General features: G+C 41.8%; 1 protein-coding gene across 1 annotated transcript in view; it reads left to right on the top strand.

Annotated features, from left to right (window-relative positions):
- The window catches only part of GUCY2F (guanylate cyclase 2F, retinal), a gene marked incomplete at both ends in the record, with an annotated part of 79968 nt that overhangs the window by 42748 nt on the left and 11213 nt on the right, over positions 1-26007 (top strand). Inside the window, 7 exons of the mRNA XM_081222056.1 lie at positions 6741-6917; positions 9199-9355; positions 14533-14682; positions 18166-18314; positions 20574-20737; positions 21537-21729; positions 24938-25112. Of these exons, the coding sequence (XP_081078182.1) occupies positions 6741-6917; positions 9199-9355; positions 14533-14682; positions 18166-18314; positions 20574-20737; positions 21537-21729; positions 24938-25112 (1165 nt within the window). The remainder of the gene's footprint in view (positions 1-6740; positions 6918-9198; positions 9356-14532; positions 14683-18165; positions 18315-20573; positions 20738-21536; positions 21730-24937; positions 25113-26007) is intronic.

The raw sequence follows: 26007 nt of genomic DNA on the forward strand, positions 1-26007 counted from the left end.
TCTATTTCATTGATTTGTATTCTGGTTATTTCTTTCATTCTAGTTTCTTTGCTTTTAATTTGTTGTTCTTTTTCTATTTTTTTGAGCTGGAAGTTTTTATAGTTGATTTTAACCTTTCTTAGTTTCCAGTACAGTCACTTAAAGCTAGAAAACTCCCTTTAAGTACTGCTTCAGCTACATCTGAAAGTTTTTCTTTTCTTTTAAAAAACTTTTATTATAGAAAATAACAAACACATACAAAATAAACAGAATGATATAAACAAACTCCATATGTCCGTCACCCAACTTCAACAATTATCAACATTCTACCATTATTATTTCATCTCTACCTCCACCCACTTCTCACATCTCTAACTTGGTTATTATTGTTGTTGTTATTTTGCAGTTCTGTATTTCTGAGGTACAATTACACGCATTGAAATGCTCATATCATAGATATATAATTTTGATGAAGAGATATGCCCATATAATCTAGACTTCTATTATGATATAGAATAGGGATTGGCAAAGTTTTTACATCCTGGCCTGTTTTTTACATCCTGGGAGCTAAGAATGTTTTTTACATTTTTTAAGGGTTGTAAAAAAAGAAAACAAAGATTATGCAACAGAAACTATACATGATCAGCAAAGCCTAAAATATTTACTATATGTACAGAAGAGGATTGCTGACCCCTGATATAAAACATTTCTTTCTCTCAAGAAAGTTCCCTTGTGTTCATTAGTAAATTATTGCGTCCCCCCCAACCAAAGAAGACCACTGTTCTGGGTTTTTGGTCTATCTTGCATTAATTTTGCTTATCCTATAACCTCATATAAGTGGAATCATACAGCATACTGACTGATTCATTCGTGTTATCATGTGTATAAATAGCTTGTTCTTTTCATTGCTGAGTAATAGTCAATTGCATGAATATAACACAATGTAATTATCTATTTTCCTGCTGATGGGCATTTAGGCTGGTTCCAATTTTGGCTATTGTGAATAAAACTGATACAAATATGCTTTTTTTTTTTTTTTTTTTTGCGGTACGCGGGCCTCTCACTGTTGTGGCCTCTCCTGTTGCGGAGCACAGGCTCTGGACGCGCAGGCCCAGCGGCCATGGCTCACAGGCCCAGCTGCTCCGCAGCATGTGGGATCTTCCCGGACCGGGGCACGAACCCGCATCCCCTGCATCGGCAGGCGGACTCTCAACCACTGCGCCACCAGGGAAGCCCACAAATATACTTTTTATGTCTTTTTATGGACACATATTTTAATTTCTCTTGGGCAAATACCTAAGAGTAGAATTTCTATATTAAAATATAGTATATGTTTAACTTTATAAGACACTATCAAACCTTTCCTAGTTTAATTTCCTACACGCAAGTCATGAGAGCTCCCTTTACATCATCACCAATGATGTAGTCTTGTCAGTCTTTTTCGTTTTAGTATTCCAGTGGGTTTCTATGGGTATCTCACTGTGTTTTTTTTAATTTTAAATTATGATAAAATGACAGAAATTACCATCTCTCAGTGTTGAGTATATTCACATTTTTTGGCAATAGATTGTCACAGCTTTTCTCTTGCAAAGCTGAAACTCTGTACCCATTAAACAAAACTCTCCTTTTCCCCACTCACCCTCAATGCCTGATAACCACCATTCTATTTTCTGTTTCTATGAATTTGACTACTTTAGATACCTCTTTTGGTCACTGGTTTATTTCACTTAGTATAATGTCTCATTGTGTTTCGAAAAGACATTTTTTATTTGCGTATAATTTGATGAATGAATTATCTGTTCAGTGAATTTTGATAATTGCATATATTGCATATATCTGTGTAACCACTCCCCAAAACAAGATACAGAATATGTCTATCACCCAAGAAAGTTATCTTGTTTCCCTTCTCAGTCATTTCTTATATCCCAGAGGCAATCATTGTTCTGATATCTATCATCATGAATTAATATTTTTTCTGTTCTTGGATTTCGTATAAGTGGAATGATAGACTATACTCTTTTGTGCCTGACTTTCTTCTCTCAACATAGTATTTTTAAGATTAAATCCACGTTTTTGCAGGTATCAGTAGCCGTTCATTTTTTAAAATTTCTGAGTAGTATTTCATTTTATGAATATATCACAATTTGTTTATAATTTTCCTGTTGATGAACATTTGGCTGGGTTCCAGCTTTTTGGCGTTATGAATAAGACAACTCTAAATATTTGTTTAATTATGAAAAAACACATTAAATTTACCATCTTTATTTTTAAATGTACAATTCATCAGTGTTAAATATACTTGCATTGTTGTTAAACACATCGCCAGAACTTTTTCAATTTGCAAATATAAAACTCTGTACCCATTAAATAGCAGCTCACTTTTTTCCCCTCCCCCTATTCTGGGTTAACCACCATTCTACTTTCTGTTTCCATGAATATGACTACTTTAGACACCTTATATAAATGGAATAATATAGTATTTGTCTTTTTGTGACTGGCATATTTCACTTAGCATAATGTCTTCAAGGTTCATCCATGTGGTAAAGTGTGAATAGATTTCTTTCCTTTTAAAGGCTGAACAGTATTCCATTTTATGTTATTCATTCATTTCTTGATGGACATTTGGGTTACTATGAATATGGGTGTGCAAATATCTCTCTGAGATCCTGCTTTCAATTCTTTGGATATATACCCAGGAGTGGAATTTCTGGATCATATTATAGTTCTATTTTTAATTTTTTGAGGAACCTCCATACTGTTTTCCATAGCAGTTGCATCATTTTACAATCCTACCAACAGTACACAAGAGTTCTAATTTCTCCACATCCTTGCCAACTCTTGTTATTATCTGGTTATTTTTTTAAATTTATAGTAACCACCCTAATGGGTGGGAGATGATATCATATTGTAATTTTGATTTGCATTTCTCTGATGATTAGTATGTTGGGTATTTCTTCATAGGCAAGTATAAACATTTTTGTCCAAGTATTGATATTTTTGTGAACATATATTTTCACTTCTCTTTGGTAAATTCTTAAGAATAGACAAACTGAGTCATAGAGTAGATGTACGTATAACTTTATATGAAACATCCAAACAGGTCTCCAAATTGGTTACAATACTTTACACTCCTGTCAGAAATGTACAAAAGTTCCAGTTGCTTTAAATTCTCAGCAACATTTGTCTTTTTTTTTTTTTTTTTTTTTTTTTTTTTTTTTTTTTGCGGTAGGCGGGCCTCTCACTGTTGTGGCCTCTCCCCTTGCAGAGCACAGGCTCCGGATGCGCAGGCTCAGCAGCCATGGCTCACGGGCCTAGCCGCTCTGCGGCATGTGGGATCTTCCCAGACCGGGGCACGAACCCGTGTCCCCTGCATCGGCAGGCGGACTCTCAACCACTGCGCCACCAGGGAAGCCCAACATTTGTCTTTTTGATATTTGCCTTTCTATGGTGTATAAAATGTTATCTTATTGTGGTTTTAATTTGCATTTTCTTGATGACTAATGTTATTGAGCATCTTTTCATGTGTATATAATTCATTTGTATATCTTCTTTTGTGAATTGTCTGTTCATGTTTTTACCCATTTAAAAAAAAAATGAGAGTTTTGCCTTTTAATTGTTGAAATGTAGACGTTCTTTATATAACCTTCCTTTGGTCAGATATATGTTTTACAATATTTTTTCTCAGTCTGTGGATTGTTTGTTTAATGGTTTCGGTGAGCAAAATTTTTAATTTTGAGGAAATCCAATTTATGATTTTATTTTGTGGCTTGAAAATCTTTGCCAGTTCCAAGATTTTAGATTTAGGATTATGATCCATTTTGAATTAGTTTTTGTGTATGGACTGAGATAGTGGTCATGGTTAATTTTTTTTTTCCATAGCGATATCCAGTGTTCCAGTAACAATTATTTTAAAAAGGCTTTCCTTTCTCCACTTAATTAACTTTTCAACTTGGTGAAAAATTAACTGACTATATATGTGTGGGTATATTTTTAGACTCTGTACTCTATTTCACTAACTCATTAGTGTACCCTTCTGCCAACATCACGCTATCTTGATTATCACAGCTCCATAGTAACTCCTATAGTTAAGTGGTGTAAGCTCCTGCAAATTGTTCTTTTTCAAGATTGTTTTGGATAAGGTAGTTCATTTTAATTTTCAATAAGTTCTTGAATAAACTTGTCCATTACTTCAATAAAACCTTCTGGAATTTTTCATAGGGGGTTATATGAATTTATAAATCAATTTAGGGAAAATGGACATCTTAACAATACTGAAACTTTCAGTCCATTAATGTGGTATAGATCTTCATTTATTTAAGTTTTCTTTAGCTTTTCTCATCAGTGTTTTGATGCTATTATACAATATTGAGTAGAAATGGTGAAGGAAGACATCCTTGTCTTGCTCTTGACTCTAGAGGAAAAGAATTTAATGTTTTACTCTTGGGTTTGATGTTACCTGAAGGTTTTTTCATACATGTCCCTTTGACTTCTGATTTTCTGTGAATTTTTTTTAATCATGAAGAGGTTTTTGTATATTCTCTGACTGCCTGCATAAGTTTATCTTTAGATTTTAGGAGTTTAATTATGATGTGTCTAGGTGTAGTTGTCTTCATCTTACCTCACCTCTCTAGTATTTATCACATTTTCCTGAAATTCCTTCTGGCATTTACCTCACTTCCCTGAAACTCTTCCTGTGGTGTTCATAATGTTGTTCTAAATAAGCCTTTCTCCACTTCTCTAGCCTCATTTCTAAGTCTTTATGCAGGAAGTTCTTCCTTTTCCCATCTTTTAAATGTTGATATTCACCCCCTCCTTTTCTTTTTATTTTATATGCTTCCCTTGGGTTATCTCACTCACTCCCACTGATTTCATCTACCATTTACATGTTCACAATTCCCAAGTCTATTTATCTAGAACACACTATCTCCTTGGAATAGTTCCACCTTGGTGTTCCACAGGCACCTCATTCTTAATGTGTCTCAAACTGAATTAATCAGCTGTCCCCATCACCCAAAATTTGCTTTCCCACTGTCTTAGGTCAGATTCTCTAAAAGCTGAGCCTGAGATGGAGATTCTTGTTCAAATTACTCATTGAGAGAATGCTCTCAAGAGAAGAGGAGTGAGGATGAAGGATAAGGCAGAAGTAAAAGCTCGGCAAGTATGTGATCTCAGCTTGAGACTAGCTTCAGTATGATTTTATGGGAGAAATACTGGAGCACAAGTTGTACCATGCGTTCCACTTTGAGGTGAGGGAGTTGAACTTTTGTACCTTTCCCAGTCAGTCAATCATTAGCTGAGGTCTGTGGGTGGGCCCCAACCTTTCAAGTAAGATAGCTCCCCTTTGGCTTAGCCTCTAGGACAATCTTCCAGAGAATGGAGCAACTGTGAGTTACCAGCCAACATTTACAGCAGCTACAGGATGCACTGTAAAGGGGATATAGGTGGGGCACCAATATATCCACTACTAAAACATCCCTGAATTTCTTATATTGATGTATATCACTGCCATGTACCCAGGAATCCAAGTAGAAATCTAGAAGCAATAATGGAGCCCTTTTCTCTCTCATCCCCCATTAAAAAGTAATAATAATAGATAACAATTATTGAGTGACCGTAATATTAATTTCTAATTCTATAGCACGGTTCTCAAAGCTGCACAGGATGTGTCTCCTGTCTAACTCTCCAGCTTTTTATAAATTTATTTATTTATTTATTTATTTATTTATTTATTTATGGCTTCATTGGGTCTTTGTTGCTGCACACGGGCTTTCTTTAGTTGTGTTGAGCGGGGGCTACTCTTTGTTGTGGTGTGCAGACTTCTCATTGCGGTGGCTTCTCTTGTTGCAGAGCACGGGCTCTAGGTGCACGGGTTTCAGTAGTTGTGGCATGTGGGCTCAATAGTTGTGACACATGGACTCTAGAGCGCAGGCTTAGTAGTTGTGGCTCACGGGCTTAGTTGCTCCGTGGCATGTGGAATCTTCCCGGACCAGGGCTCGAACCCTTGTCTCCTGCATTGGCAGGTGGATTCTTAACCACTGTGTCACCAGGGAAGCCTATCTCTCCTGCCTTGTCTCATATTCTTTCCTTTGCACTGTGTTCTGGCCACCCTAAACCTGTTGCAATTTCCTCAGCATAACATGCTCTCGCTCTCAACCCCTCCCATCATGTGACCTTCTCATAGTCAGCTCTTACTTGCGCTTCATGATGGTCTAGACATTACCTCCTCAGGGAAGCCAGATCTCCCAGGCTGAATTAGATACTTACCATCTGAACTCTACCAGCATTGCGTTCTCCCATAAGAAACCATTTCACAGGGAAATACAGCTGTCAGTTTGTTTGTCTATCACCATTCTTTATATGTGAGCTCTTTCAGGATATTGATTTCATTTTGTTTATCTCTATATCACTAGCATGCAGTCCAATGCCTTGGACATTGTTGATACACACTAAATGCTTCTCACATTAGTGGAAAAAAATGAATGGATACAAAGGTAAAATGTAGTCAAAATTCGAAGTGTTTCTTCTGAAACAAATTTTGTAAGCTTTGGCCTGATGTTTATGTAAGCTATTTATTTTAATAGATGCTGCATAGATGAATATTCACGGAAAGACAATCTATTCCACCTCTTACTGTACTAACCTCTTTAGTATTCCTGGGTCACTGAGCTCCACTCCACAGTGTCCCTAAAGAATCAGGAAGAAGGCCCCAGCTCCAATTGAGACAGAACAGCTGTGACTCTCTTCTCTCCCTCTGTTTCCAGATGAAGGACCTACGTCATGAGAATATTAACCCTTTAGTGGGCTTCTTCTATGTTTCGGGGATGTTTGCCATTGTGACAGAATTCTGTTCCCGAAGGAGCCTGGAAGACATACTGACAAACCGGGATGTGAAACTAGATTGGATGTTTAAATCATCACTCCTGCTGGATCTCATCAAGGTTAATGGAAAGACTGAAAATCCAAGATTTTCCCTGTAGTTTAGAACTTCAATATTTTGGGATGTTTCACTTTCCTTGGGTCATTGTGATGCTCCACCTTCCTTCCCTGTGTCTGCCCTCACTTCTTCTCATAGCCCCTTTGTCCATATCTGTTATAAGGTCCTGATACAGAAAGAATTTGCTTGCTCCTCACCTGCTCCCCCGTTTGAGGGCCAGATCTGTGTTTACTCCCTATAGCTATTGAGCACTCTTCTGCCTTAAGCAATCCTTTCTTCCATCCCATTTCTCTGCCTTCCAGATGTGGGAAAGTGCTCATTCCCAGGCTCTTTGGTTCTGCTTAGCCCCATCTCCTGGCTTTCACGTTCTAAAAGGTGGTTCAGTCTAGAACTAGGTGATGGGTCTTTGCATAGGTCCATACCATAGGTATAGATGTGGAACGCAGCATGACCAGAAAGCCAAAAGACCATCGGTTCTATCAGGCAGCACCTCCATTCTCAGAGGCAAGGACTATTAACAGCCAACGGGGTTCACAGATGGGTCCATGGATGGGCTTCAGTGGAGTCTATGAACTCCCTAGAGTGATATGAAAATTGTGTCTATGTGCACTTGTAGTGGGCTGATTTGGATAGCCAATAGTCATTGAGCTTCCTGTATATTAATCACAGTCTTGACCCTTGTATTGTGGCCTAACTCTTTTCAAGGTAGCTTTATAGACATTATCTCATTCCAATTTTCCATAAAAGAAGTGTGATTATCCTCCTTTTACAGAGGCTCAGAGAAACTAAATGAGGTTTTTGTTATATAGTGTCTACCACACATAGTAGATACTCAATAAACATTTACCAGCTGGCTATTAAGTGGAAGAGCTAATAATAGAATCTAAATCTCCTAATTCCTATTCTAATACTCTTTCCACTCACTCTGTAAGCAAAGTCCCATGAGTTAAGGGAGAGTCCTCTAAATGAGTCCTCTCAGACCCGTGATGAATGAAACCCAAGCATTAGACATCTAGGGAGAAATCTCCCCCACTATAGACTCTGCTTGGAAGTACTGGGGACAACAGAATTTCCTAGGGTGCAAGATGTAAAGCATACAAATACAAAGGGGTGTCAGGCAGCAAAATAGAGCCAGATACTTAAAAGGACTCAGCATAAACAGTCCCAAGATGACTGCAGTAGAAAATGGATGTATTTATATGTGAATGATTAAACCCATGTGGTAAAGTCTTAGTAGATCACATTTGAATGTCATATAAGGTTGCCAAGCAAACTGTAGCAGTCAGTATCAGCTTTCTTGCTTTCAGCTTTCTTTTTTATTGTCTATTTTTAATTAAAAATATATAAAAAATAAATTGTATATATTTTATATAAATTATAAAAATAAGACATTTCTAATTATAAAAATAATGCATTCAATTAAATTTAGAAATCAGGTGATATAAATATATTGGGAAAATACTGACAATTACTCAATCCTCCTTCATATCTTCCCCCCAAATTAATCACTGTTGACAATTTGGTGATTAACCTTGCAATTCATTTTTTTGTGTATTTACATACATTATAGATTTTGTTGTTTAAAATACATACTGTCACATAGTTCTGCAACTTACTCCTTTTCACTTACTTTATGGCTTAGATATGGTTCCCTATCAGTACATACAAATTGATCTTATTATTTTTAATTGTTGCAGAATATTCCATATGTTGGATGTACCACAATTTGGATGTCCCTTCTTGATATTTATTAGACATCCAATTATATAATATAAAGCAGAGCTGCAAGGAGCATTCTTGTGTATGTGCACATGTGCAAGCATTTCTTTGGGGAAGTAGAATCCCTAGGTCACAGGGTACACATACTTTCAATTTTGATAGCTATTTCCAAATTACCCACCCAAAAGGCTGTACCAATTTCCATTCCTGCCAGTAGTAGATGAGAGTTTGACTAGACCTTTTGGGGGAAAATCAGAATCTTCAAATTCTTGGCAATTATATATGTATAGATCTATCCTGTGTTTGAAATGTCAATAAATCTTCCAATAACACACAGTTCTTTATGCCCACAAGGTATGATTCTTCAACAAAACGTAAAATTTTAACGCTAGAAGGGACCTGGAAACGATTCTTGTTGTCAAAGTTTTGCTTTGCCTGTGTGTAAGAGAAAAAGGCTGAATTCTAGATCATAATAGCTCATGCCATTAACAGTCTCAGAAAGTGGCTCTAAAAGCACAAAATAGTTAAATAAGTTGCTAAATAAATCCCGTTTGTATCATCTGCAGGGCATGAAGTACTTACATCACAGAGAGTTTGCTCATGGGAGGCTGAAGTCTCGGAACTGTGTGGTAGATGGGCGTTTTGTACTCAAAGTGACAGATTATGGCTTTAATGACATCTTGGAAACGCTAAGACTCTCCCAAGAGGAACCTTCTGCGGAAGGTAAGCAATGTATTGTACCCTTCTGATGCACACAAGGTAACTCCAAAGTTCAAATGAGAACATGCCCTGAATTAAAGCCTCAGGCTGATTCAACTCCGCACTTTTGTTGAAAAGCAGCCTCATTTCCAAGCCAAAGGAGTTGAATGAAGTCTGCAGGCTGTAATCTCAGCGCAGCCAAGCCTTCTGAACAAAGCCAGTGCAATAATGTTGAGTTCCTGCTGTGGCAGGATTAGGTTATATTGTGTGGAGACCCCAGGTGTCCCTGGAGGAACTTGCTGAGCGCTAGGCACACAGTAGGTGCTCAATAAATACTTGTCAGATTGAATGGAAGGTAATTTGGTAGCTGGACTCCCACAAAGCCCATTCTGGAATGGGATGTCACTAGAGCCTACCCTCACTGTCTCTGTCAGAGAGAAAGAAGCAAGGAGTGGGGGTCGCCAGCAAGTAAATGCTCTGTGGGTTGTGTGGGATGGCTTCAGACCGAACTATGGCCTTCTAGTAAATCAGTAGGCATGCCTGTAATGTCCACTTTGTGTTTTTGTCTTCTATTTAGTGCACCTGTGGCAACACCAAACAATGCCTGTAGAGGTCATAACAGATCAAAGAAATAGAAATCTGAGATGGGGCTTGGGAGTGGGTGATTGAGAACTATGAGGGAATGAATTGATGGAAGGGAGGGAGGAAGATAGAGAAAGAGTAAGAAGGAGAGAAAATGAATAGGGTTAAATACATATAGGAAATTTGCACATTAGAAATTTTAACTGGTATTGCAAGGGGGAAGAAGAGAAATAATGACACAAAAACACAGAGAAACAGACAACCCAGAAGAGTCACAGAGAGGGAGAGGTGCAAAATGACAACGTATACTCATATTCTTAAAATGATCTTTGGTGTTATAAGTTTTAAAATTGCTGACTTTATAGGAGAAATGAAGAGTGGAGGACACAGAGAGACACATGCACGGATAGAGACACAGTCTAGTCATCAGTGGCATCATCTTTGAGCTTTACAAAGCTAGTGGAATATGAAATTTTAGGGAGTCGTCTGGTCCAACTTGCTCATTTAACAGATGAGACACCTGAGTCTCAAGATTTGCCCAAATCATGCAGCTACTTAGCAGCAAGCAGTTCCAGGAATTCAGTTCAGATCTTCTGAAGACTAGCTCCTACACCCAGCTAAATTAAAACATTTAATAACAATTTCCTCTTTCTCTGCCCATCCATGCTTTGAAGGACTTGAAGCTCCTGGTAATCACAATAGAAACATGTGCTGTTGTCTTCCTCTGTGTCTCTGTTTCTCTGTCTCTCTCCGTCTCTGTCTCTCTCTTCCTCTATTTCTCTCTGTGGGCCTGTTCTTGTTGACGACTTAGTCGTATGGTTATTATTTGGCTAATCCCAATTTGAAAGCTTGGAGTAGTTGCCTGGTGTTAGCGCTAGGATGTTGGGACGACCGCTGTAGAGTGGGAAGTACTTAGCTTCCTGTCAAAATTACTCATCTATAAAAGATAAAACACAATGTCCAGCTTCCCAGAATTCCATTGAATTCACAGGTTGGCTACTTTCAAACTTAAGAAACTCTGGTTTTAGAGTGAGGAAAGGAGAGCTGCAGTGGGTGTTTTTTATTTTTATTTTATTTTATTTTATTTTTGGTGGACTGTGTCTGTCTCTTTCCCTGTTTCTCCCTCTTAACGTTTCATTCCATTCTCGTAATTGCAAGGGCAATCTGGATGCTCAATCCATTCTTCGCACACTGCAGCCAGAGGGAGCTTCCTAAACTGCAAATCTGATCATGTTACAACTGTGCCAAAGTTCATTGAATGGCTTCCCATTGCTCTTAGGATAAAGTTCTAACTCTCTTACATGGCTTACAAGCCCTTCATGGTCTGGGCCATGAGGACCTCTTGTGCTTAACCACTCCCTCCTCTGTCTCTATGCTCCAGCAATGCTGACTGCCTTCCAGTTGTGTATTTGCACCAGGCTCTCTCTTACTTCCAGAACTTCACACATGCTGTGCCCATTGCTTGGGACACTCTTCCCTTCCTAATCTGTTACCCACTCATCTGAGTCTGGCTAAATTCTCCTCCTCCCACAGGGCTCAACTTAAATACCACTGATTCAAGAGACTTGCCATGACCCCTTAGGCTTGGCTAAATTCTCCTCTTTATGATCCTTTAAGGCTTTGAACTTTGTTGTAATACCACATTTTGTTGGTATTACATGTTTAATTAGCTGTTTTCTCTCCCTCCCCAAACTGTAAGTTTTGTGAAGGTGAGAAACAGGTTTGCCTCCCTCGGTGCCTTTCACAATACTTGGTGGAGTAAATGTTTGTTGAATCAATGAATGGATGAAATAAAATAAAATAAAGAAATTTGATGCTCCCTACCTTAGACGACAGGGCTAATAGAATCTTATAATTGGAAGGCCCTTGGAGATCATCTGGCTCAATTTCCATTTTATGGTTGGGGAAACTGAGGTTCAGAAAGGTGAGCTGATTAGTGACCAAGTTGAGATTGTGAACCCAGGTCTCTTGACTTCCACCCTGCGTTCTCCTGTACCACACCACACTGGCTCTCCAAGGTTGATTTTATCACCATAGCAGGACTCAAGAGTTAGTAGTAGTTCCAGCAAACACAAAACAAGCCAAAGTGATTTTTCTAGTTTTTTTTTTTTTTTCCTGAGAGTTCAAGTCTAATGGTAGGTAGTGGCTCTTACTTGGCTCTGGAGTGGGAATGGGAAATGGGGGCAGGTTTAAGTGTATTCATTACTGCTCACTCTCAATTACATAAGTATAGTGCAGATAAAGCCTCATTTTAGCCATTAACAACATACATGTAAGTGCTCTCTGAAAATACTATTTGGTAGTGATTGTATTTAATAACCCAGCTTTTTACCAGAGAGTCATGTCCTCTTTTCCCTTCTTGTGCTTTTTTTTTCCTTCTTGTGCTTTTAAATGTGCAGGGAGAGAGGATGCCAGGAAGAAGCAGCTGCATACCATTTTCCCTCCCCCCAAAACCATATGCCTGAAATCCCATGGTCAGAAATGTATTCCTTTGACTAAAGTATTATTCAATCTTTTTGGCTTTATTTGCAAATATCAGTTCTCCTAGGCGAGGAGACAGAAGGGCAAAACCACTATAGTGAGCGTATCAGAGACTCTCACAGGGGTGGTGGGGCAGGCGAGTTGGGAGACAAATGCTGGGGACACCTGGAGGGCAAAGAGAGATGAGTATGTGATTGGGGGTGAGGCTAGAATTCCCTGTTGCACCATTTTGATCAGAGTTGGCTCAAAGTAAGAATTTCCAGGGTGAGTTTCTCTTTCCTGGGTTTCACTAACAAACCAAAATCATCTCTGACCTTTTATCCTCCTTCCTGCTTCATAGGACCTTGTCCTTTGGGCTCCCTTCCCAATACCCCAAATTTGACAAGATGAAAAGTTAACTAGCGCTTTCCCCATGCCACCTTCACCCTCAGGAGGCACTCTTTTCCAGCCTCCCTATCTGGACATCAACCTGCTGTTTACTCCACCTCTCTCCCCTCAGAAGAGCATATTGAGCCTATCCCCAGCCCTGTCCCTTCCCTGTCCATTGTGGCCTACCTCTGTATCTCTGTTCCCCATCCTGCTGCTGTTGCCCCTGCCCCCATTTAGGCCCCTTTCACCTCGCCTCTGGCTCTTACTGTAATAGCTTCCTAGCCGGTCTCCCTGATTCCAGCCTCTCTCCTTCTTCAATCCAGTTTGTGCAGGTTGCCAGATTAATCTTCCCGAACACAGCTTTCATCAAATCCCTCTCCAGCTCCAGCACCCCTACTGCCTTTTGTATTCACTCCAAATGCCTTCATTTGGCTCTCAGGGCCTCTCACCTTCTGCCCTCATTCTTCCAGCCACCCTCCCTCCCCCACTTCATCAACCCCATTTCTCATTTCTCATTATTCCTTAACAGAGCCCTTCTCTTCAGCCAAGCTAATCTGCTTACCAGCACCCCCATCCGCAATTTGCTCCTTTCTACCTCTTGTTCTTTTGCACATACTGTTCTTTCTCCCTGCAAAGCCCTTACCCTGTCGTTGGCTCTAGGAAACTGCATCCTTGACCTTCTTAACAAGCTCCTTTAACTTTTCCGGGAAGCCTTCCTGGATTAATTTGATCAGCTCAGTTTTTTTATTAGCTTGAACCTCATGGAATTGCCAATATTGAACCATTTTTGATCTACAGAAATGGAATTTCATATGGTTCAATATGAAGCATTCCCTCCAACTTTTAACTACTCAATTTATATTATTAACTGGTATTTCTTTATATATTGCTTAAGGGGCCCTTGCCCCAAATTTCTGAGTCTCTGCCATAACTCTCTGAAAGCAGAGATAATATCTTTTTTTCCCTTTTCGGGTCTGAAATGCAGCAGAGCACACAGTGGGTGCTCAATATTGGCTTTTAGTAGATTCATTTCCTTACACTATATAGTGGCCCTCATCACTATCTCTGTTGTATTACAGTTAGGGGTACACATGTGTGTCTTGCCCACTGGTCTGTGAACTCTGCAAGGGCAAAGGCAAGGTCTAATTCATCTCTGGCACTGCCCCTGTCCCTAGCACAGTGCCTGGTACATAGTAAATCCTCAATAAATATTTACAGAACTGAGATGAAGGAATTGCTGCACTCTTTTGCTCTGCAAGGAACAGAGGAGACTTGGGGTTCCTCTAATCCTCTTAGATAAGACCTGGAGAAAGCAACTTGTGACTCCTCGAGCCCCAGCATAGTCAAATTATCAGACACATATAGATCTCAGCACACAGCAGATCCATGGCAACCAGTCGGGCAGTGCACTCGCCTTTCCCTGGAAGCCTGCCAACTGCTACTTGCAGGCTCAAGAGAGCAAGAAAGTCAGCACCAGATAGTTTTTTTTATTTCGAGCTTCTCTGCCCTTCCCCACACCTCCGCTGTGTCTGCCTGCATGGTCCTGGTGTGGGGAAAGTAGTATGCTTTCTCTGAGAGTAATTCCTTAGATTCATAAATTCAGACTCCAGTGGGAGGTGGGCGGGGGAGCGCGGAGGCACTAGCGTGCCAGTCTGTCTTAATAAAAATATAAAGCAGTCAATGAAACAGCACCCTTGGAGCCCTGGAGGGCATTGCAAATGCTGTCAGTTAATCCGCCCTGTATTCATTACACAATGCTTTCTTTTCAGAGTTGCTGTGGATGGCCCCTGAACTGTTGAGAGCCCCGAGGGGCAGCAGGCTACGTTCTTTTGCAGGAGACGTGTATAGCTTTGCCATCATCATGCAAGAAGTGATGGTCCGGGGCACCCCATTCTGCATGATGGATCTGCCTGCCAAAGGTAAGCGGGAGGTGAGAAAAGGGTACCAGGAGCCCACCATGACCCAGATCATCAGGCCAACACAGGCTGCTGCGATTTGCCAGAAGAGAGAACACGATTCCGTGTTTGTGCTAACTGCCCGCTGGTCTGCAAGCAGCCCTTGTTGTGTGCAGGTGGGACTTGGAGCCAGACAGCTTTAGGAATTTGGAAGAAATAACCCTCACCCAAGAAGCTGGTCCTTTTCCAAACTGTGACATAAGCCAAGGGCCTACAGGACTTATGTTAGTCCTTTTTTTAGCAGCCCCCTACTACTCCTTTGAGACACCCCCTGCCAGACATTTCAGTGCCCCCTCAGTGATGTTCCTGGATGTCAAAAGTCCTCCCATTCTTTCCCTGTGACACACCATAGTCTTTCATCCTTATCTCCCATCAGAATCTTCAGCTACCAGGCAAAATTTGAGGGGAAGCAGGATATTTACGTATTCTAAAAGTATGAAATCACTAGATATTTACTAATTACAAATGGAAAAAGTGTAAGTTTATTAGTGGAGGGTCCTGCAGACACCACCTTAACCAAGTGATCAAGGTACATCAACATCATGTACCCCTGCCATGATGCACTGAGAAGGGCTCAATACCACCCTCATGGTATTCTTGCCCCAAAATGCATAACCTCAATCTAACCACGAGAAAACATCAGACACACCCCAGCTGAGAGGCATTCTGAAAAATAACTGGCCAGTACTCATCAAAAGTGTCAGAGTCCTGAAAGACAGGGATGGAATGAGGAACCATCACAGATTGGAGGAGACTGAGACATAACAGTTAAGTACGATATGGGATCTTGAATTGGATTGTGAAACAGAAAAAGGACATTAGGGGGAAACTGATGAAATTCAAATAGAGACTTTAGGTTAGTAATAGTATTGTACCAATATTAACTTCCTTTGTACTGCAGTTTTATAAGTTGCTAACATTCAGGGACATCCCTGGTGGTCCAGTGGTTAAGACTCCGTGCTTCCACTGCAGGGGGGCGTGGGTTCAGTCCCTGGTCGGGGAATTAAGATCCCACGTGCCGCATGGCATGGCCAAAAAAGAAAAAAATAATAATAAGTTGCTAACATTAGGGGGAAACCGAGTGAAGGATATATAGGCAATTATTGTACTGTTTTTACAACTTTTCTGGAAGTCTAAATTTGTTTCAAAATAAAAGATTTAAAAACGGCAAAATCAAACCAAACCAAACCTAAAATACTTAGTTGTCTCTTGCCCTACTCGGAGTTTTAGTTCACTCCTCTACTTAGAACACCCCCACAACAGTTCCTCATCACAAGTTAAATGAAGCCCAGTCTCCTCACATGAGGTACAAGGCTCTTCACAATCTGGTCCCTAGCCACCTCTCTAGGCTTATCTTCTGTCACTCCCCATACTCCAGCTAAGCCACGTGACTGGCTGTGCCCTGAAATCACCACCTCCCACCTCTGTGCCTCTACACGTGTTGCCCCTACCTTCTCCCCACCTTGCCTCATCCAACTCATGTCACCTCCACTGGGAAACCTTCTCTGACCTTTTTCAGTGTGGGTCAGGTGTCCCCTCTGTGTTCTCCTGTGCATATATCTGCTAGAGCACTTATACTGCTGGTCATTGTTTATCCTCCCAATTGAACCATGAGCTCCTCGAGGACATAAATCATGCTGGGCCTAAGCAGAGAGGTGACCTATTTCACTCGTTGGTGTTCTCAGAAAGGGACTCCCTCTACCAGAGAGTTGGATGGGGTGGTTGCACTCCAAGGGGTCGACGTCCATGGAATCTATTGCACTGGGGACAGGGTGAGAGATGTGATGGAGAAACCATTACTGGTATGGGCTAACCTGGGTTAACAGAGCAGAAGGTGTGGTGTCACAAGGAGCTGAGAAGTCAGAGGCAACAACTGAAATTCTTTCATGGAGGCAAGGGGACACTTATAATAGTATAAAGCAGTACAGTTGGAGTGTTACAGCCAAGGCAGGGGTGGGAAAGACACACTGGTGGTGCAAGCAAGGTTTGGTTCATGATGAGGATGTTAAAGTCAAGGGTGTGGAGAGGGGACTAGGGATAAGAAATGAGCTGAAGCAACTATACACCAGTAAAAATTAATAAATAATAAAGCTATTCTGAGAAATGTGGAACATTAAATTTGAAAATGGAAGCTCCAACTTCCATGTGCAGTAAAATCTTTCTTCAACCAAAAAAAAAAAAAAAGAAAGAAAGAAAGAAAGAAATAAGCCGAAGAGATAGTCGGGGCTTGGATTTTATCCTGTGGGTAATAAAAATCCATGAAGGGATTTTAAGCAAAAAAGTGACACGGCCAAATCCATGTTTTCAGAATGCTTTGTTGAAGGCGAGGCTGGAAGCAGAGAGACCATGCAAAGTGCTCAGCCCATATTGAAGGCGAGGCTGGAAGCAGAGAGACCATGCAAAGTGCTCAGCCCATAGTCTGATACACAGTTAATGTTCCACTGAAAGTGGGGTTCAAGTACCAGCAGCCAGAAGGATCCCAATGAGGCCCTGAACTATTTACTGGAGTTTTTTTTTTTTTAATTTATTTTTTATTTATTTATTTTTGGCTGTGTTGGGTCTTCATTGCTGTGCGCGGGCTTTCTCTAGTTGCAGCGAGTGGGGGCTACTCTTTGTTGTGGTGCATGGGCTTCTCATTGCGGTGGCTTCTCTGTTGCGGAGCACGGGCTCTAGGCACACGGGCTTCAGTAGTTGTGGCACGTGGGCTTAGTTGCTCTGCGGAATGTGGGATCTTCCCGGACCAGGGATCGAACCCATGTGCCCTGTGTTGGCAGGTGGATTCTTAACCACTGCACCACCAGGGAAGTCCCTTTACTGGAGTTCTTAATTCCCTTACCTTAGGGGCCAGGCAGGACCCATAGCCTGGAACTGGGCTGTGCCTGGGCCTTCAGTGGGGGCTAATTGGGTCTACCGTAGAGATTGAGAGGCTTAGATGATTTGGGGGTGGGTGAAAGGAGCCAGATCATTGAAACAGTGGATAAACAACAAAGTCCTAATATATAGCACAGGGAACTATATTAAATATCCTGTATTAAACCATAATTAAAAAGAATATGAAAAAGAATATATATGTGTATATATATACACACATATACACATATATATATATAAACTGAATCATTTTGCAGTACACCACAAATTAACGCATTGTAAATCAACTATACTTCAATGAAAACATAAATAATATCTAGCAGAAGCAGAATAAAGCTGTGCTTAAATGATACCAATAGCTCAACTGATTAGTTTCTCAGTCCTTCCTCAGTTGATTGATGTAGGCTTTGTTCAGATACAATTTATATTCAGGCCACCTAAGGAGAAAGCAAAAGACATTGCCTTTTTATAATTTCTCCTGACTAACCCTATTCTTGGCTAAAACTCAATTATCTTTGCCAAATCTTGGTGCTTTCCCCACAATCTGTAGACCTCTTTCTTCTTGCTTCTGGCCAGAAATCATAGAAAGACTTAAGAAGCCTCCTCCTGTCTACAGACCGGTGGTTCCTGCTGAGCACGCCCCTCCAGAATGTCTCCAGCTGATGAAGCAGTGCTGGGCTGAGGCTGCAGAACAGCGACCAACTTTCGATGAAATATTTAACCAGGTAAGGACTCCGTGAATCTTAACACTCACAGCCCAGAAGCCATAGTGAAACCAGCCTACCTAAAATGAACTCCTTGGGTTGTCATCATACTGTGGAACCTCTTGCAAGAGAAAAAGGCATTCGTCTTGGGGAAGAAGCATGGAATTGGCTATTTGAAGGCCTTTGGTGCTGGAGCATCCCCAGCACATCCTCCAAGGGCACAAGGATAGGTTTTTGTGCTCTTTATCTGAACCTCTGTTCCAGACCATCCACAATCCGATCTAACTAACCTTTCAAAGATGGAGTTGAACCACTAGGCACTTGCAAGACAATGGCATTGAGACCATTAGAAGATGGAATAGATGTATCCTGGAGTAGATGGGGATCCTCTTAGAGCACCCTTTGCTTTGGAAATTCCAGAGAACTCTGATTAGTATCCCATTTAAATGAAGCCAGATTGTTTTTGGAGGGTCAGGGAAAATATGGGGTGTTTGAAATGGTGTTCCAGATGGAAGGAAGTACAAATGTGGAGTACAAAAGCAGGGGATTCCTTAGGTTTCTAGGGAATGACTTGAGGCAATGGAGTGCACGAAAAGTGATAAGCTCTCTCCTTAAGATACTGAGTTTCTAAAGAGGTTGATGCTTTCCCTAGAGTTGGGGATTAAAAGGGGAAAATGGGGAGCAGACAGAGAGAGCCCTGCTAAGGGAGCCCTGCTAGGGTGTGGTTCCTCTTTTGGAGCATGCTGTTGAGGGATTTGTTCAAACTACAGGATACCGAAGCTGAGGGTGCTCTCTGGGAGTGCTATGTCAGCTCTGGCGGAGAGGCTTTTGAGCCTGGCTAGGATACAGCACTGAGATGCTTTGTGAATGGCAGGTATCTGAGGCGGAAAAAAGAAAGACTTGGATTGAAAGCCTGAGGGGCCCTGAATGTGAAGTCATCCGTGTCCCCAGGTAACAATGCTTCCATTAGCCCGGCTGAGTTTTTTGAGGACACTCAAACAGGTATTCAATAGTATGGAAAAGGCAAAGGACCATGAAGGTCAAGTTTCTGAAAACTTACCATGAGGCAGGAGAAAAAGCATTTGCCCTGGTGTTGATGCTAGAGATGTTATTTCAGAAGGCAGCAGAGAAGCCGGTGATAGATAGAAGGAGTGCACATCATACGACCTTCAAACAAGATTGCTTGGAGCTGCCCTCACTGAAATGCTTCAGTGGAAGTTTGGACTGTCTGAAAGACAAGGGTAGCCTCCCAACTCCCTGCAGCTAATAAAACTGAAATGGGAAGAGGAAGAGAGGGAGGCTCCCTGGGTTAGGCAATGGTGGGGGGCAAAGCATCTGAGCTGGCTACTGTAGGACCTTGGTGGACACGTAGATGTGGACCAGGCTCAGAAGAAAGCTCCTAGTGTTAGCCTTGGGGCATTGAGTGCTACATAGAGCACGTGGGGCTCAGCTGTATAAAAGGGTTCATTGGGACAGATTCCTAGGCATGTTCTGAGCAAAATTACCACCAGTCTTCCCTTGTTGTCAGCCCAGCATTTTGCATGGTGAATACAGCAAAAAGGAGGGGTTACTTCCTCGTGATTCCAACGCTATGCCAAGCTCCTTGTCTCTGTAAATGAACAGGGTCCCAGGAGGGCTTATTGAAAATCTGTGGCATGCAGCCACCTCTAAAGGACCAGGGACAAGACCAGTTGAATTCTTACATGACCCTGACTGACACGAAGGCCAAGTGCTAGGAGATACCATTATTCTTGGACCCCATGGTAAGAAATAAGGGTAGATCTTACCATGTCGGTCTCGGGTCATATTTAAGAGGTCAAAGAACCTCCCACTGTCCAAGAACTGGCAACATGGTAGCATTAGAAGATAAGGATGGTTTTATAGGTTGATGATCTAGAAGAGTAAAAGAGTACTCCCTGCCCTCTTCCCCCGACGCCACTCACAACTGGCCTGAGCTGAAGACCAAATCCTGCTGCCTTTGAAGTGGCTAACTGTTCATGTGCTAGCATCTCAGAACTGAAGGATCCTGCCTGGAGAGCACCTTTGCTTAGACTTGAAAGAACCAGAAGGGTAAGGGAAGAACTACTCAGGGAAAAAGAGCCCTGTGAGTGGGCCAGGGTGACAATAAGGGTAGGTAGTGACTTTTCCTATTTAGACTTGGGGTCGCCTCTCCTGCCTTTTCATTTTAGAGGAGGGGGTTTATGATAAGGGGGCCCTGTTCCATCATCTCTAAGTTTAAGAAGTAAGAATTCCCTGGCTCCTCTTTCTGTTTACTTCCAGTTTAAAACTTTCAATAAAGGGAAGAAGACTAATATTATTGACTCTATGCTTCGGATGCTGGAGCAATATTCTAGCAACCTGGAAGATTTGATCCGGGAGCGGACTGAAGAGCTGGAAATTGAAAAACAGAAAACGGAAAAGCTTCTAACACAGATGCTACCACCGTATGTGTGAACACCTGAGGAGTGTGAATGCTTGTAACAATGTGTTCTATTAAAAATAGAAAAAAATGACCCATCAACTAACTGCTCCCTCCCCCTGTCCTGTACACTCTCTACTCCCAGTAGGTTTGCGTCACACCTTCAAATCAAAGAAGAATTGGAACGCCAAGGGAGCAGAGCACACTTCCTAATTTTCCACTGCTTGTGGGTCACGCTAGTCATTTAACTGTTTGATGCCTCGGTTTTTCCATGTGTCACTTCATGACTTTGCCTGGAAGTTGACCAATTAAAAGGAGGCAGATTTTTTAGCTCCTAGAGGAAAGTAGCAGGGTTGTTTTTCTATGTTTTTCCTGCCTTAGGTGAAAGCCTTACGTGTTGCTACAATTTCCAAAATTTCCAAGGCACCTTATCGTGTTGTAACATGATCTTCTAGGAGATAATTGGGGAAGCTAGTCTCATGCAAAGGCAGCTGCCTGGGAACATTTCCCCCTCAGGTGGGGTAGAGTTGGGGTGGGGGGGAACTGAGGAAGGATAGAGAGTTGAAAAAAACTCCACAAAGGTACAGATCAGGGCTCTCTGCTCAATGCTGCATTCCAGCACCTGTCACAGTGCCTGGCACGTTGTAAGCACTCAATATCTATTTTTAAAATAGATGAAACAATGAGTGTTTGCATCCAGGTGACATTTTCTTCCTTATCACTTACTTGGTAATGATTTTTGGAGAAGTTGTGTTCGAGCAGATGTTTTGTGTGGCCTGGAGGGAGACCTGTGTCCTCTGAGGAATAGCTGTGTCTATTTTCAGATCAGTTGCTGAATCCCTCAAAAAGGGCTGCACGGTTGAACCTGAGGGCTTTGACTTGGTCACCTTGTACTTCAGCGACATTGTGGGCTTCACCACCATCTCGGCCATGAGTGAGCCCATCGAGGTGGTGGATCTTCTCAATGACCTGTACACACTCTTTGATGCCATCATTGGCAGTCATGATGCATACAAGGTACGTTACTTAGCAGAGCAGTATATTCCAGAGAGAAATTTTGATATGAGGCTCACCTATGTGTATTCCAAAATGGAAGGAAGGATGCAATTGTATTGAATGCTGTTATTTAGGAATTAAAATGTAAATAGTACACTCCTTCCATTGGTCTCCCATTGGAAATGAAGGTCAAATAGAATGCATAGAATTTCACACTTTCTAAAACAACAATCTCAACCTGGCAAGAGCTTGTCAGTCAGATTTCTTTTGAGCTATTTTCTAGAACTGGGACTAAGAAGAGGTTGGGGCCAAAAAGCATTATTGCACTTCAGTTTCTAAGTACCCACAGTGCAGACACGGAAGGGGATACAGAAAGTACTGGTGCCTGGCCCATAGTTGATGACTATGACAGAGTTCATCCTGGTAAAGTTTGTGTACATCTAATATATGCTGTTAAAACTTGGTTTCCTCCTTTAGGTACCGTTTTTATACAGGAGGGAACTCTGGCATTATACATGGCAAAGAGCTATTGGACCTGAGGCTCTCTGGGATTGCTATAGGGTAACCTAAAGCCCACCTAGTGGTCTGAGGTCTTGGGAAGTGATTAATTGTGAGGTTGCAAGCCACTGCTTCCACTTCCCCCCACCCCTCCAGCCTGTCAATTTCCACTCTTCCTTTCAAAGGTTGCAGAAGATGAGTACAGAACAGATGACTACATTCACTCATTTCGGTGCCATGCTTCTTTACCCTTGATTGTATATGTTGTCCTGTCTCTAGGCAGAAAATGACTAAAAATCTCATAGCTACATAGGAACATTTCCACGTCTGCAACATAGTTACTTGTTTTATTGATGGAGAAAGATGCCCCAGGCATCCCACACTTTAGACAGCTCCTCTGTCCCAGGAACCCAGGTAGAGCTGGAGAATGAGTAGCTCCATTCATTGGATCCTTCACAGTAGTCTGAAATGTTCCAACTCTCAAATCACACACAGGGCAGTGTGTTTATCTCAGATTAGACAGGGCCCTTTCAGGTCAAGTAGAGAGCCTCGGGGCTAGGCCAAGCTGCCTAAATAGGGCTCAGAAATAGACATCATACCTGTCAATCAGCAGGAGCTGCAAACTAATCAAGAAGCACACATGGAAACCACGGTGGAGGAAAAATCCATGGAATCAGACTACCTGTCTTAACTTGTTGAACTCAAGCAGCCTGAAGAGAAAAACAAATCACTGAAAGCTAATTCAGTTGAAACTAAAATCAAAGATGACTCAGTGTGGGCAGTAACACAGCCACTGGTTTAATCAATCCAGCTGATACTGTTCAGACAATTGTTGGGGGTCTTAGGAATGAGGTTGTTAGGTATTTTGATACTTCATGGCTGCAGTAAGAAGCTAGTGGGCTGTTTTCAGGACAGAGCAGGGCTATATAAATCCAAAAATGGAATCTAAGTTTTCAGTCATTTTTAATAAAAGCAACACAGTGCAAAGGAAATAAAAATTGCACCAGCAGCGAGTTACCAAAACCGTTTGTGTTTTCATTTTCCTTACCTGTAAAATTGGAATCACCTCCCCTGGCACTTGACAATCTGAAATGGAAGTAAGAAGGCTGCTGCAAAATTATGAAGTTAGTGATTTGTTTTCAGTTTCAGTTCTCCTACTACCACTCCGTCTCAACCAGACCCCTTTCTATACCTCCTCTTCCCTTTCTGTGTCCTTATGCTGGTTTATACAACCCACAGTTCCCCACAGCAGTCTCACACCAAGGCCAAGTAGTGCCCGTGCTCCCTGCCTTTCTAACTTTCTCATCCATATTCCTGGGGGCTCCTGGATGACCGACTCATTAAAGCTGAAGTGTCAACCACCAGTCAATGATAATGGCCAGCCAGTGAGTTTCTCCCTCCCATATAGTATTTGCATTGTACTGTTGCCTTCCTCTGTGAAGGCAGGCATGCTTATCTGAGAGCAGGGATCCTTTTCTCAAATTGCACCAGGTATAGGAGGCCCTGAATGGAAGCATCCTGAGGTACAAAGTGCCATAGGTGCAGAGGATCGCTGTTATTGGCTACATAGGAAGTCATGATGAGGGGCCTATTGCCAATTACGAAATTTCCTCTGGAGCCGAGTCATAGGCACAGTCCTTTGACTTGTTTCAAGACACGTCAGTTTGACGATGATGATGTGGTGATAATGATGGCGGTGGTGCTAATGGCTTGCACTTATTATCCACCAGACAGGTTTTAAGTGCTTTGACATATATTATTTAGTACTTAGAAAATTCTAGGAGGTAGGTGCTGTCATTATCCCTATTTTACAGGTAAGGATACTGAAGCACAGAGAGCTTAAATTATGTGACTAAAGCCACACAGTTTGTAAATGGTGCATCTGGAATTCTAAACGAGGCTGTATGCCTTCAGAATTTCATGCTCTTAACTATGGCAATCTGTGAGTTCAGTTCTTTAGGAGAACATAGATTTTAACTGGATCCAAACTTGTACTAGCAGAGTCTGACAGGCACATTTCATAGAAGTCCCTTCAGCTTACTTATCTTTTGGATTCACCTGAAAAGTTTCACCTTACTAATCACCTGAAAGAGTGAGTACACTTCTGTGGGGAAGACGAGCACAGATTCATTTGCCTTTATTTACAGGTGTCCAGCTCTAACCGCCCCTGCAAAGCAATTGAGGGCTAGTACTGCTGCTCCTTTGAGAGGTAGCAGTAGGACAGGAGGAGGGAGCTGGTGGGAAAAGACTGAGTTCTCACAGCCAAGGAGACTGCAAAACTAACAACTCCATCATATTAGCGAGGCAAAGCAGAAGGAACAGAATCTTTCACCTCCTTCCTTTCCTTTTCCCTATACTTTCCTTAAGGCTGTTCTAGCTTATTGACCTGAAATCATCTAGAGAAATGCTTGCTGGGAAAGCACCTTCTCCTAGGATGAATTATTTGGAGCCTGATAATTCTCTAGGGTCAGACAGGAACCTGAGAAGTAACTGCAGAATCTACAGGTATGGGACCTAGACATCAGTATTTTTTTAAGTGAAGCTCCTTAAGTGATTCTAACGTACAAGCAGGCCTGTGAAGCACTGACAGCCTCTCTCTGGCTTCCTCACTTTACAAGAACACTTGGCCTCCATCATACCCTTTAAGCTCTGTGAAAACACACACACACACACACACACACACACACATATACATTATTTACTTGCTAATTCTGTTTCCCCTGATTTCCAGGTAGAGACCATTGGAGATGCTTACATGGTGGCCTCAGGCCTCCCAAAGAGGAATGGCATGAGACATGCAGCCGAGATTGCAAACATGTCCCTAGATATCCTCAGCTCCGTGGGTACCTTCAAGATGCGGCACATGCCAGAGGTGCCAGTCCGGATTCGAATAGGCCTGCACTCAGGTAACAACCAGCAGCTAAAGCAAGAGAAGACATCCCCATGCACCTCAAGGGAAGGCTAGAAATGGGAGGAAGAGGGTAGCTCTCCCCTGGTTATTGGCAGCTGGATTATCCAGGTGTCTAGTGCTACATCATTCCTTTATGTCTCCCCAAGTTTACTCTCTTCCCAGCACCTGCCCTACCCCAGTGGGCAGCAACCCTTCTTCTAGGTACCAAACCCTTCCAGTCTACCTTTCCTGTTAGAGCCAACAGTTCCATGTTTGACTATGATACAAGACCAACCTGCACGTGTGGTATTTAGGATAATTCCTTTAATTCGTTAAAATCTCAACTCCTGGAGTATTTTTCTCCCACACGCCTCTTCACTTGCTTGAACATCTTCAGGACTCCCCTTCATTGTACCCTTTCCACCTATCTTCACATTCACAGGTATCTTCACAGGTCTCTCACCTACTAGCCTCTTGCTCCCCTCTTTACTCCCTTCCTCTTTATCTTTGCTTTGTTCTTCCAGGTTCCTTTTCTTCTCCCATCATTTTCATCCCTTTCCTACCAAATTTTGTAGAAGAATGATTGACATTTATCATGTCATTTCTTCACTATCCATTGCCTCTTTAGCCCCTTTGCAATCTGGCTTTAGCCCTACCACTTTTCCCAGTCCTAGTCTGCCCTTATCTCTGCAGCATTTGATATTCTTGACGATTCTCCCCCAATTGGCTTTTATGACCTCCTCCTCACTCTCTGAATTCTTCTTCTCCATTTCATTTACTGGCTCTCTTAGCAATCCCTGCTCTCTAACTTCTCCCATATTTTCTGCAAAGCTCTGAGCTGTGATCCCCTTGCTCTCTGTATGTCCTGACCTCGAATTCATTTCTCAACCCACTCCAACCTGGCTTTCATT

The sequence above is a fragment of the Mesoplodon bidens genome (genome assembly GCF_964165515.1).
Source record: "Mesoplodon bidens genome assembly, chromosome: X".
In the NCBI taxonomy this organism is placed as follows: domain Eukaryota; kingdom Metazoa; phylum Chordata; class Mammalia; order Artiodactyla; family Ziphiidae; genus Mesoplodon; species Mesoplodon bidens.